The sequence below is a fragment of the Arachis hypogaea genome, chromosome 14, assembly GCF_003086295.3.
Source record: "Arachis hypogaea cultivar Tifrunner chromosome 14, arahy.Tifrunner.gnm2.J5K5, whole genome shotgun sequence".
Taxonomy (NCBI): domain Eukaryota; kingdom Viridiplantae; phylum Streptophyta; class Magnoliopsida; order Fabales; family Fabaceae; genus Arachis; species Arachis hypogaea.
Window position 1 is genome coordinate 1,477,559 of NC_092049.1, and position 13,816 is coordinate 1,491,374.

A 13,816-nucleotide genomic window follows, 5' to 3' on the forward strand; every position below is an offset into this window, starting at 1 on the left:
TTTTTTTGTTAAAAAAAGACTCAATTATTAACAAAAACACATCGAATTCATTTCTAGATCCAAATGATTCTCAATTAAACTAAAAAATAAACCGAAATTATTTAAGGAATAAAAAATTTGGTCAACACTTATCACCAGCATCAAGTGAACCTCAGTTAACACACAAATGAACCAAAATAAATTTTTTTTGAAAGTAGAGCTTAACACATGAAGTGGAGCATAGTCAAAACTGAAAAATAAAGACCGAACCAAAATAAATTAAGAAATGAACTTAAATTATTTAATAATGGCAGCAAAGAAAATCAGAACTAATACAGATGTTTGCAAAATGTTTGTATTATTGGTGATGACGATAACGAAAAAAGAGGAAAAGAAGAAGAAGGAGGAGGAGAAGAAGAAGAACCTGCGCGAATTTGGAAGAAGAAAAAGAAGAAAGACAAAGAGGTGGATAAGGAGAAGGAGAAGGAAATGGAGAAAGAAACAGAGAAGGAAAAGGAGCCCGTGATTTGAAAAGTTATTATAACAACTTGATTAGACTTGGTTAAGTATTTTGCTTTAATATAGAGCTTTATTCTTAGCAAAAATAATTACTTTTTATATTGATTACGTGAATAGTTAGTCATTCAAAAAAATAGATATAATTAAATAATTATATAAAATATTTTACACTATCAATACATCAACATTAAATTATACGTTTCTATGTGTGTGTGTTTGTGTAAAACACAAAAAATAATCAATATTTTTGGTATTCATACATCTATTCGACTATTCCCATTAACATTTAGCCTCGAAACCATGGTTTATTCAAAATAAATATTTATTGGTGAAAATTCAAGTGCAGTCGACTTCACGTGAAGTTGATATCTGAGAACCGTTAGATAATTTGACTGATTTGACTAAATTTTCATCTAACAATTCTCGAGCATAAACTTCACGTGAAGTCGACTACACCTGAGTCATTTACATATCTACAGGCTTACAAGTTTTCTTATCCAAACTGCCAACCGTTCGTTCTTTGATTAAAAAATAAAAAAGAATAAAAAAAAAAGTGCGAGCGTCCTGCGCAGCCAACGCATTATCCACACGGATACGCGGTACGGGTTTACTTGCTCTACGTCTCGCCACCTCATCTTTTAATATTTTTCTATTTATTTATTTAATTAATTAATTCCACCGAATTCACCGTCGCATTACATCTGGTTTAAATGTTTTAATTTAATACTTACATTCTTTTGATATGTGGCTCCATGGTACTTGCCTTGTCTGATACCTCCAGATATTTTATTTAATTTTAGAAGGGGTTTGAATCTTTGAACAATATATAATATTGTAATTGAAATTTTGATTTTAAAATATTTTATTTAATTTTAATAATTATATTACATTAGATATATTTCTATAATGTTTTATCTAAATATACAATAATATCTTAAGTCAGTTGTAAAAAAACTTTTAGTTAAAAATTTTAATTTTTAACAAAAATTTTAATTTTAAAATTAATTTTTTATTTTTTATTTTATTAAATATATTAAGTTTTATGCAAATTTTTTCAAAAAATTTAGACAAATCAATTATTATTATTTAATAAAACATATAATAATCCTTAAAATTTTTAAAAAATTTTATATTAATTTTTTTATATCGACAAATATAATGATATGAAAATTATTTTATCTAACGAAATAAAATTTTAAAAAATCATTTAATAATTAAAATTTATTAAAAAATTAAAAACAAAAATTCAAGTACAATTAACTTCGTGAAGTTAATAATTAAAAGTTAATAGATAAAAATTTAATTAAATTAGTCAAATTATTTAACAGTTCTTAACTATTAACTGTACGTAAAATTAATTGCAGATGAATTTTTACTAAAATTAAAATATCTTACTAAAATTTTTTGTTAACTTAAAAGTATCCAACAGACGACAAGGATAATGTTAGAGAGACAAAAAAAAATAGTCAAAATTTATCTTATTTAATATTTATTAATTATCACAATAATTAATAAATATTAAATAAAATAAATTATGACTGTTTTTTATTGATTTTCTTTACTTACCAACGTTACCGATCCGACAGCAACGCTATCATATCAAAAACTCAATCTAAATTGACTTTATTTCCCAAAATAAAAAAAGACTATATCATGACTTTGAATAATTGAGAAAGGTCTACACACAAAAAACACCAACACCACTCGCTCACTCATTCTCTGTGCTCTTCAACTAACTGTAATCGCATTAGCACAAGGTAAGAACCAACAGCCGCAACTGCCTCTTCCAGAAACCACGAGGACCTTCTTCTTCTTCTCTCAATTAAATCTCTAGTTCTAGCCTCGTCATTTTTTGAACTCAGTAGTGGCGTGTGTGAGTAAGTTTCGCTGCAAAACAAATAAAAAATAATAATAATAAAAATAATTGTTGCTTTGTTTGGTTTTAAAGCCATCCGAACTCAAATCACATCCTTTCATTGTTCTCTGCATCTTAATTTCTCTGCTCTTCTCGGAACTGGCCGTTGTGTTTGTACTCCTTCATTCTTATTATTTTCTGGAATCTTCGAATTGAAACTCTTCGAATTGGTTTTTTCTTTTTTTGTAAATTTGTTAGTACTAGTACTATGAAATGCTTGAGTACGATTGAAACTCTATGTTTATTATTCGAGTGGAATGTTTGTGACCTAGATGGATTGAATTGATGAAGTTTCTTTGTTTTGCTTTTGGTATTATAATTGAATCCAGTCGTAATTGTTTGTTATGAATTGGTGCAAACTCTCAATCTATGTTGCAGTCCAAAAAGTTATGTCTGAAGGTTTTAGAATTATAAATTTGACCCTCAGAATTTGAGAAAAAGGCGACAGAATAGTTCTTCTGCACAAATTCTGTTCATGTACATATGAAGGAGGACTAATATGCCATTCTTTTTGATGAATTTTTCATTTTTAAATGCTTGCTCTTAAAGGTATTGTCAATGTGAAAAACTTTTATTCAAGTTTTACTTGATGTCATGGCGATGAATGCTTAAGTTTCGAAATTTTAACATTGTATATAATCTTATTGGATAGTGGAAGTCAGGACCTTCTGCTAGTTTACCATGAATTTGGACTAGATTTGTGTTTTGTATGAATCTAACCCTTCTTATCAAATATTCATTTTCTTACTTTCATCTCAGGAAGGCATGCATTCGTTCTGCTAAAAGAAATAAAATGACTACACTTGGAGATATTGGGGTTGCAGCTGCCATAAACATTGGCAGTGCATTTCTTTTCTTTTTGGCTTTTGCTATTTTGAGGCTTCAACCTTTCAATGACCGTGTATACTTCCCAAAATGGTATCTGAAGGGTTTGAGAACAGACCCTGTACATGGAGGGGTATTTGTGCGCAAGTTTGTCAACCTTGATTGGAGAGCATATCTTGGATTTTTGAATTGGATGCCAGAAGCACTTAGAATGCCAGAACCTGAGCTTATTGACCATGCTGGATTGGACTCCGTTGTTTACTTGCGAATATACCTGTTAGGGTAATGCACAATTCTGTATTTCTGTGAATATATATACTACTTCAGCAAAGCATATTATATTTATGATATTTTCTGTTTTTATGTTTTTTTTTTTTTTCAGGCTTAAGATATTTGTTCCCATAGCATTCCTGGCTTGGATTGTTCTGGTTCCTGTCAATTGGACAAGTACTGGTCTAGAAGGAGCTAAGAACATAACTTCCAGTGACATTGATAAACTCTCTGTTTCAAATGTCCACAGTCGATCCGAAAGGTTTCGTATCAACCATTCAGTATTATTACATTTCTGCTAGTCCTTCTTGATGTTGTTAAGTAAATTGTATTAAACCATCCCTGAGGTTTAATATTCAACTAGTGCAACCTTATGTTCAATGCATACCTCAATTTCTTTGAATCTCTTATGTGGAGATATCAAAATTACCCTTTCTTCCATCGTAATCCCTATATTTAATCCTGAGGTAGCATCACTTAGTCCTCGAATCTCCATTCAAATTATTGCTAATTCTGTTTTTTGTGCACAATCTTAATTGTTGAAGTTGCGGAGTAACTTTGTGCATACCTAAATTATAATCATTCCTGATATGATGCCATGTTTGGTGCTCTATTAAAATGTTGTACATTGACTCAGGTTTTGGGGACACATAGTAATGGCTTATGCGTTTACCTTTTGGGTCTGCTATATATTGCTAAAGGAATATGAGAAAGTTGCATCAATGAGGCTGGAATTCCTCGCAACAGAGAAACGTCGTCCTGATCAATTCACAGTAAATAAATTTTACTTTAATTTATGTATATTTTCTGAGCAATTGTTTTATGTGTTACTACTTGATCATCTTTGGATATGAAGCAATGGAATTCTGATTTTAGATTCCATGTGTTCTAGGTGGTACTATAATTGTTAGATCTCAACCCAAGAGACCAGATTTGGTTTTGCTGCATTTGGTGGTCTTAGGTTTTTTTTTGGTTTTGATTACTGGTGCAAGTTAATTATTTTCATCTATAATGTCAGTAGCTTAATGTTCAATTAATAAGCAAAGTCAATGGTGATCCTTTTCTCTTTTTTGGCCTTTATTGATGGGAAAGGAATACAAGAAAGAAGTAATTAAAAGGAGTAGAGAGCAATAAAAATAAATTGCTTAAAATACAACATGACAGGTACAAAACAAGGTTTTAATGAAACAGATTTCTGCAGCTCTTAGGCATGTTGATACTTAAAGTTCAAGAAATTACAGCTGTAGTCTAAATTGTCATACACGATCTTTCATGTGTATTTTGCTTACATAAAATATATTATTGTCAGGTTCTTGTTAGAAATATTCCACCAGATCCTGATGAATCTGTAAGTGAGCTTGTCGAGCACTTTTTTATGGTGAATCATCCGGGTCACTATCTTACACACCAGGTTGGTTTTCCAGGGTACTTCAAGAATGATAATTTTTATTGTTGTTTTAAATATGCTGTTAGCCCTTTGGCTACCGTTTCAATCTTCATGTTTTTACCAGTACCACTACTTATCGTCAACAATAACTTCCTATTTAGTGATGAGGTAACGAATAGAATTCCTCATCAACATTGCAATGTGTGTGTATCTTTAACTGCCACATTATCACTCAAAATAGTAAGTTAAGATCGTGTACCAAATGTGGAGCTGTTAAAAAAAATAATAATAAGGGACCAAATTTGAGTTTTCAAGGGATCAAAGCTAAAGGTTGCTATAATTTTTGGGACCAAAAGAATTTGATGATATTTGTTCATTTATCTCGTTCTTTTTTATAGATGTGCATTAGGCGGGTTTCTTTTGGTTGGAATTCAACCTTTACTACAATCAATGTCTGGACTTCCAACTGCCATAAGATGGCCTCTTACAGTGTTTGACAATTTGAATTGAATTGAATTTTCTTTTTTAAATTAACTGTGACTACATTATTAGGGAGCATCTCAGATACACCCATAAAATTCAAGGGTACAGATACTCTTTTTATTTGTGGTTCAGGATTTGCCATATGTCTAATAAACTCAAGTTACTAATATTTTAAGATATCTTAAACTTCTGAATTGATCTTAACCCGTGATTATAAAAGTGGTACCAAACTACCAATACCTTCATAAATAAGGGTACCCAAGTGTTGTTCTATCGGTGGATCAGATTTCTTATGGGATAGAAAAATCAGTTAAATGTTTAATTACATGACATCATTTCACTCAATTTATGATAGAAATGATATGAATGTGGCAATTTGTCTGTTATGTATTCAGGTTATATATGATGCAAACACACTTGCAAAGTTGGTCAAGAAGAAGAAGAAACTGCAGAACTGGCTTGTCTACTATCGAAATAAACTTGAAAGAACTTCTAAAAGACCTGAAATGAAGGTATTTGGTTGTAAATTGATATGCTCTAAACTTTGGATCAAAACTCTCTTGGGAATTTCTTATATTTAGCTTTCTCTTCTATCATTGTACCAGACTGGTTTCCTTGGTCTTTGGGGGAAGAAAGTGGATGCCATTGATTATCATACCACTGAAATTGACAAGTTGTCAGAAGAAGTATGTGTTTCTCTTTCTACTTTGTTTTACTTTTGTCGAAATTTAGTAACGTCAATAGTTTGTTGATATACAAATTCTTCATGCTTATAAAATGAGAATCTGATTTTAGTTTTTCCTAGTTCGTATAATAAGCTACAGCATATTCTGTACTAGTATAATGACAACATAAATTATTGTATGTTTTCCTTGTAATATATACATCTGCTTCATTCTGCTTTTAAGCTGTTTTGGTTGTAGCTTTTATTTGTGCAGCTTTTCTCTCTTTTGTATAGTTTGGTACCTTTCTGATTGTTAACTTGAATTTGCGCAAATTAACTCTGAAAGAATTGAACTAAGGACCTTGTGCAACTCAATTTCACTTGAACTTGTTAGAGGTATAACCATTCATGTTACCCCTTCTTATTAGGTATCATGACAAAACCGATATATAAAGAAATTATGGTCATTTCTAAATGTGATTTTATTGGTTAGTTTTTCTTTCTCAAAGTATTGAGTTTGTGGTTAGTGTAATTTTAGTTGATCACTCCTTGCAGATAGCTTCAGAGAGGAAAAAAGTCACAGATGATCCAAAGTCTGTCATGCCTGCGGCATTTGTTTCATTTAAAACACGATGGGGTGCCGCTGTATGTGCTCAAACTCAACAAACTAGAAACCCAACACTCTGGTTGACTGAATGGGCTCCAGAGCCACGAGATGTATATTGGCGAAACCTGCCAATTCCATACTTTTCCCTCTCTGTCAGGAGGTTAATCATGGCTGTTGCTTTCTTCTTCCTCACTTTCTTTTTCATGATCCCAATAGCATTTGTTCAAACACTTGCAAGTATTGAGGGAATCGAAAGGACCGCACCATGGTTGAATCCACTTGTTACTGTGTGAGTCTAATCTCATATTTGGACCTCTGAAAACATGATCTCTCACATCACTATTCTATGGAATTTACTTATACAAACTTACATTTTTGTGCAGCCCTTTCATTAAGTCATTCATTCAAGGTTTTCTACCTGGGATCGTGTTGAAGCTTTTCTTAATCTTTCTTCCCACAATACTGATGATCATGTCCAAATTTGAAGGCTTTGGATCTATATCATCTCTTGAAAGGAGATCAGCTTCTAGATATTATCTGTTCAATTTTGTGAATATATTTCTTGGGAACGTACTCACTGGATCCGCATTTCAACAGCTGAACTCTTTCGTTCACCAACCAGCCAATCAGTAAGACATTCATAATAAAAGTTTTTCTTTGCAAGTTAATTTTTATATTGCAAGTAAGATAAACATGTCTTTGGTCAATATATTAGATTACTTCTCATTATATGAAATAGGCGTTTCTTGCTTCTGTAAACACACCTGCTATTTGAGAATCGTTGTTTTGTGTTGTTTTGTTCACCATGAAATAATCTGTTAGAAATCAGGATATAACCATGTCATATCAAAGAGTCTCAAATATAAATAGATGCTAATATTCCTCTCATGTAAGATACATCACATAAGAGTAATATACTCTCCCTCATCAGCTAAGTTACTGTTTACTCTATTATTTCATGATTACTCGTGGATTTTAATAGTCTTGGTCAATAATTTCCCTTACCTAATTGTTAAAGCTCGTATACTTATATTGCATTAGCATATGTCGGTAACATTAAACACTTGCTGCATTTTTTCTGGCAGATATCCTATAACAATTGGCACTGCGATTCCTTTAAAAGCAACTTTCTTTATAACTTATATCATGGTTGATGGATGGGCTAGTATAGCTGCAGAGGTTTTGATGTTGAAGCCACTTATTTTTTATCACCTGAAGAACTTCTTCTTGGTTAAAACCGAGAAGGACAGGGAAGAGGCCATGGATCCTGGAAGTATCGGTTTCAACACGGGAGAGCCCCGAATACAATTGTACTTTCTGTTGGGGCTAGTATATGCTGCAGTTACACCTGCTGTACTTCCCTTCATAATCATTTTCTTTGGACTTGCCTATGTAGTTTTCCGTCATCAGGTATCGAATCGTTGATAACCGAAGTTTTATAGATCTGTTCATGATTTCTGTGATATTAATAGTTAATTAAGACTGCAAACAAATTAACATGAAATTTTATATTGTAATATATACACTATCTTTCTGATATATTAAGACAAAGATATCTCTTCCAATTGTAGATCATCAATGTTTATAATCAGGAGTATGAGAGTGGTGCACAATTCTGGCCTGATGTCCATGGCCGTATTGTGATCGCATTGACGGTGTCACAGATAGTTCTGATGGGACTCCTCACAACAAAAAAGGCTGCTTCGTCGACGCCTTTTCTCATTGTGCTTCCAATACTGACCATATGGTTTTATCGGTACTGCAAAGGCCGATTCGAACCTGCATTTGTTAAGTTTCCATTACAGGTAATGTTTATTTGTTCCTTTTACTTGTTAGTATTTGTTTCCAGTGTATCACTGATGGTGAAGTCATTGTTTCTATTATTGACTGATCATTTATTAGAACTCCATAAAATCATTGGGGCGTAATTGTTTTTAATATGTTGTGATCAATGTCTAAGCAATGATATAATGTAAAACAATTTTATATTGTCAACTAATAAAATTTGAGGAAAACTATATATCATGATAGATGGTTATATATCACCATAGATCAAACTTAATGACATCCAAACAAGTACTTAATGTAACTACAGAACTGATTCGAACTCATCAAATATTCTAGTTAGTGAATTGAGATCTACAAGTTTGCCATTTGATGAAATGCTGATTTTCCTTCTTGTGTGTGCAATAATTTTTCAATAGGAAGCAATGATGAAAGATACATTAGAAAAAGCAACAGAACCTCACCTGAACCTGAAAGGCTATCTACATAATGCTTACATACACCCAGTTTTTAAGGACAGCATGGACGACGAGGATGACGATGACGATACGTTTAGCAACAACTGGGACACTGAGAGTATGACAGTGCGCACAAAGCGGCACTCACAAAGGCACACGCCGTTGCCGAGTAGAATCAGCGGCACATCGTCTCCGCCTCAATCTCCGTTTGCCGGTGATGGCCTCCAAAATGAACCCTGAATCAGTGAATGGTCCAAGGAATCAGAAATGTCATCATCAATTGTACATTAGGCGTTTTGTTGAGTAAGATGGTAATCTCTTGTAGAAAAAGTAGGTCGAAATGTAATGTATTTCTAGTTTGGTGAAAATTCAGATAACTTCACATGAAGTTGATAACTGAGAGTTGTTAAATAATTTGATTGATTTAACTAAATTTTCATTTAACGGCTCTCAATTATCAACTTCACGTGAAGTTGACTGCACTTGAGTTTCCACTTTCAGGTTTTGTCGCGTAAATAACAAATTTGCTTGCTTTATAGAACAAAAAAGCACCGCAATTGTAGAAGTTGGAAAAACCTATATAGTATCCAAACTTCAGAATTTCTTGTCATTAAGTTGTTTAGCACTTTCTTAATACCTTTGTATTCTTTAGCGAATGTTAAATAATAATTAATAAAATTATTAATTATATTTGTACTTATTAATCATAGAAAGTACTGCAAAATTATCACAGTCTCTACTATCTGAATAAGTATTTGCAAAATATTCATTCTTCCAACCTTATCAAACTAAGAATTAAGAACGACTCGTATCACAACTGATCTAAAAATTTAGATCTTATTACCTCAAATACTCTTCAGAGGTATGAAGAATGTATAAAAATGAAGGAAATAAAAGATGTATAGAAATGAGAGAAATAAAGAACTTAAGAAAAATAATTAAAAGCAAATGAGCAGCAATTCGGTAAATTTGGTACAGAGATCATCCAACTAAAAAAAATATAAAGATCTAATTATACTAAAAAAAATATAAAGATCTAATTATAAATTTGATAAAATTATAGGATCTAATATAATAAAATTTTTATTTATTTAATTTATTCTTCTCTTTTCTTACTATTATGTATCTTCCTATTGTTCATCGTTGTTCATTTTTCCACTCTTATCTTATTATTATTATTATTATTATTATTATTATTATTATTATTATTATTATTATTTTCTAAAAAAATGATTTAAATAAAAAAATCCATTGAACAATAGTATTGACTTTTTTGGGTAAAAAAAAATTCAATAGTCAATACCAAAAATAAACATACAGAATATCTTCTTTGTATTTGTCCTTTTAATTATTAATGAGGTAATGACCAAATTAGTACCCGAAAGATTCAAACGCTGATATTTTGGTACCTGACTTTTGTTATTGACAAAATAGTCTCTAAAAAATTTTAAAATTTAACAAGCGTGTCTCCGAACTCGCCGGAACAAATCTCCGGCAAACACAATGCTGACATGGCCACCGTATTTTGGTGACATGGCAAACCACCGCCCAAACCCTAAGCTCTCCCTCCCCAACGCAAACTCCCCCTCCATCTCCCTCCCCATCGCAACCCTCCCCTACCCAACGTAGCCCCCCTCCCCTCCCCCTCCATCCCCATCCCCATCGCAGCCTCCCAACACACTCTTCCCTTCCCTTTCTCTCCCCATTGCAGCCCCCTTTCCTTTTCCTCTTCATCGCTGCTCCCTTTCCTCTCCCTCCCATCGCAGATCATATAAAGGCACAGATAGAAGCATGCACAACAGAACATAATATCACAATTCAAATTACAATCTACCAATACTATTTGTGTTTCTTTCCAAATGTATTACACTATTCCATCAATTACATTTAAAAAAAGAAGAAAAAGAAAAAATCCACCTACAAACCCCCAAATTTCTTACCAAGATGATCATGTAAAGCACTCTTATCAATCCCTTGGTGATGGTAACTCTTGCAAACAGTAAAAATACGTTCTGCACTAACAATCCCACCAAATTCACAATGACCAACACACCCACAATAACCGTGAAAAACTGCATAAACGAGTTCTGTGTATCAATTGCTATAATAAGCAAAACCAAGAAAATCATGAAGACAAAGTTACAGATGAACATCAAAAGCGTGACCCAGAGGTAAGTGATGAACAAACGCTTGAAGATTTTGGGGATTGCAGAGATGGTAGAGGAAAAGGAGACAGCTTTGTTAGTGTAGAGGAAAGTGACGGTAAAGATGGCGGCGACGGTGGAGAGGAGAGAGAAGGCGAAGAAGAAGAAAAGGTAACAGATTTATGAGATATTCAGGAATTGTAGCTTCTTCAGATTCTCGTTCTATTCTTCTCTGATCTAAGAGAGAGAATCGAAAATTTTGGTTTGTAGTTGCTTTGAAAGGATGGAATTTTGAGATATTAGATTGTTGTTCTTTTTTATTGCAGAAATGAGATGAGATGAGATGAGATGTATGAGAGGGAGGGAGAGGGAAGGGGGCTGCGATGGAGAGGGAAAGGGAAAGGGAAAGGGGGCTACGATGAGGGAGGGGGAGAGATTTGTTAGGATTTGGTTGAATTAGTCCCACATTGCTTAGGATAGCAAATGGAGTGGGTGGCCTAGGCTATAAATATGAGGCTAAGTTCTCCATTTGTTTTTGCACCAGTCAGAAACACTTTAAGCTTGTATCTGATTTTTCTTTTCCTCTGTACTCTTTGATTAGAGAGTGTTGTGAGGTGTAGTTAGATATTTGCTTTGAAAGAGTGTGGGTGTACTGGGGTGCCGGTGAGAGAAAGAAGTCTATGTGTTGTAACAATTTTCACATAGTGATATTCTCTGGTTGTCATTTGACAACGGCCGTGGTTTTTTCTCCGGTAATTGGAGTTTCCACGTTAAATTCTTGTGTTGTGATTGTGTCTATTTTATTTCTCTGTCAAAGGTGTTTTCTCAAGGGGGAATTGTGTCTTATTCCCAACAAGTGGTATCAGAGCTTCGGTTCGGTGGGATTTATTCTTAGTATGCTCTGTGGTTGCAGCCTAGTCTGATCTTCCACATCAAAAAAAGAATTTTGTCCTGTAGCTTGAGGTTGATCTTTGGTTGCTGTTGTTGTTGCTGGAAGGCAGTGTGACTCTGTGAGAGTGCAGTTTGGAAAAGGTTCTGGCTAAGGAAAGACTTGGTATTTAAGTGTGTCCATTGTGACCCACCTCTCTTTCCTGGGGACCCTTCCTAGTGCACGGTCTACAGTTGAGTTATACTATTCCAGTATACGGTTGCAACAATGTCAGGATATTCAAGTGCTGTGAAGCTTGAAATAGAGAAATTTGATGGAAGAATCAATTTTGGCTTGTGGCAAGTACAAGTCAAGGATGTGTTGATACAATCAGGTTTGCACAAGGCGTTGAAGGAGAAGATCTCTGGTTGCTCTCTCTATGAGAGAAGATGATGTTCTCTAGAAGACAAGAAGTATCCTCATGGTATTACCGCACTGCCATGGATAAGGATGAGTTGTGGCAATCAGGTCCACAATTGCACACGGGCATTGGTTGGCGTTGAGATGCAAGGTGTGTGGCGGAGTTAGGTCGATGGCTGAAGAACTTCCAGGAAAAGCCAATTTGGAAGTTGCACCATGAATTTTCAGCAAGGTTTCGATCTGTACCAAGGCGAAATTCTTGGAGTGGTCTAATTCCAAGTGAGTATACTTTCATGGTGGAGTATGATAGTTCTCTGAACTATGATTGTCGGTATAGACAATGGCAGCAAAGAATTGTCGGTGTTGACAATGGAAGCTGAAGATGTGTGACTATTTCAATCAAGGTGGAGATTGTTAGGATTTGGTTGAATTAGTCCCACATTGCTTAGGATAGCAAATGGAGTGGGTGGCCTAGGCTATAAATATGAGGCTAAGTTCTCCATTTGTTTTTGCACCAGTCAGAAACACTTTAAGCTTGTATCTGATTTTTCTTTTCCTCTGTACTCTTTGATTAGAGAGTGTTGTGAGGTGTAGTTAGATATTTGCTTTGAAAGAGTGTGGGTGTACTGGGGTGCCGGTGAGAGAAAGAAGTCTATGTGTTGTAACAATTTTCACATAGTGATATTCTCTGGTTGTCATTTGACAACGGCCGTGGTTTTTTCTCCGGTAATTGGAGTTTCCACGTTAAATTCTTGTGTTGTGATTGTGTCTATTTTATTTCTCTGTCAAAGGTGTTTTCTCAAGGGGGAATTGTGTCTTATTCCCAACAAGATTAGGGTTTGGAATAATATTTTTAATTATAAATTCCAACTCAAAATAAATTTCTCTTGTCAGCAAAAACCGGTGAACACCTAGGCATCTTACTCGCCGGAGCCATGGTCCGGTAAGCACCAGGACATGCTTGACAAATTTTTAAAACATTCAGGTACTATTTTGTCAATAACAATAGTTAGATACTAAAATGTCAGCGTTTGAATCTTTCGGCAACTAATTTGGTCATTACCTCATTATTAATTTTTTCAACTATAAGATTTGACAATAAATTTTTTTTTGAAGAGAAAAATGATACGTACTTTAAATATTTGTGATATGAAGAGTTCAAGTATTATTTGGTAGTTATTAGTTTATATTTTTAAATAATAAAATTTTTAATTTAATTTCATATATTTTGATTTTATTTATTTAGTTATTAGATTGAATTTTATGTTAATGGATTTAGATTTTTTTTATTTTAAACTAATAGAGATTATAAATACCTCTTAAACTATTATAGGCATCATAGAGTGATTACAGGTGTGAAAATTTTTCTTTTTAGTTTCGTGATGAAACTATAGTGTGGACAAATGAGGTTGAATGAGTTTCTCTCCTATTGCATTAGGGAATTGGGTAGAAGATTGAGTGATTCCTTCGATTCAATTCTCAAACTATGGTA

The 13,816-nt window shown here is 33.5% G+C and overlaps 1 protein-coding gene across 4 annotated transcripts; it reads left to right on the top strand.

Annotated features, from left to right (window-relative positions):
- Nucleotides 1-2,085: 2,085 nt before the first annotated feature.
- Nucleotides 2,086-9,596, top strand: LOC112740869 (calcium permeable stress-gated cation channel 1). 4 transcript variants are annotated; one of them, XM_025789552.3, is made up of 12 exons: nt 2,086-2,255; nt 3,173-3,520; nt 3,621-3,770; nt 4,146-4,281; nt 4,818-4,919; nt 5,774-5,890; nt 5,984-6,064; nt 6,598-6,938; nt 7,033-7,278; nt 7,735-8,059; nt 8,221-8,454; nt 8,854-9,596. In XM_025789552.3, exons 2-12 carry the CDS (start codon nt 3,207-3,209, stop codon nt 9,130-9,132), a joined length of 2,325 nt encoding a protein of 774 aa, XP_025645337.1. In that variant the 5' UTR covers nt 2,086-2,255; nt 3,173-3,206; the 3' UTR covers nt 9,133-9,596. The 4 variants fall into 4 exon arrangements, with proteins under 4 accessions (XP_025645337.1, XP_025645338.1, XP_025645339.1 ...); XM_025789553.2 differs by having other exon boundaries at nt 2,124-2,375; XM_025789554.3 differs by lacking the exon at nt 2,086-2,255 and adding an exon at nt 2,278-2,527.
- The last annotated feature ends 4,220 nt before the right edge of the window (nt 9,597-13,816 follow it).

Excerpts from the sequence above, each read along its gene's own strand:
- LOC112740869 (XM_025789552.3), top strand. The coding sequence starts at position 3,207 with ATGACTACACTTGGAGATATTGGGGTTGCAGCTGCCATAAACATTGGC. Across the intron at positions 3,521-3,620 it reads TTGCGAATATACCTGTTAGG|GCTTAAGATATTTGTTCCCA; the intron begins GTAATGCACAAT and ends TTTTTTTTTCAG. Across the intron at positions 4,920-5,773 it reads GTCACTATCTTACACACCAG|GTTATATATGATGCAAACAC; the intron begins GTTGGTTTTCCA and ends TTATGTATTCAG.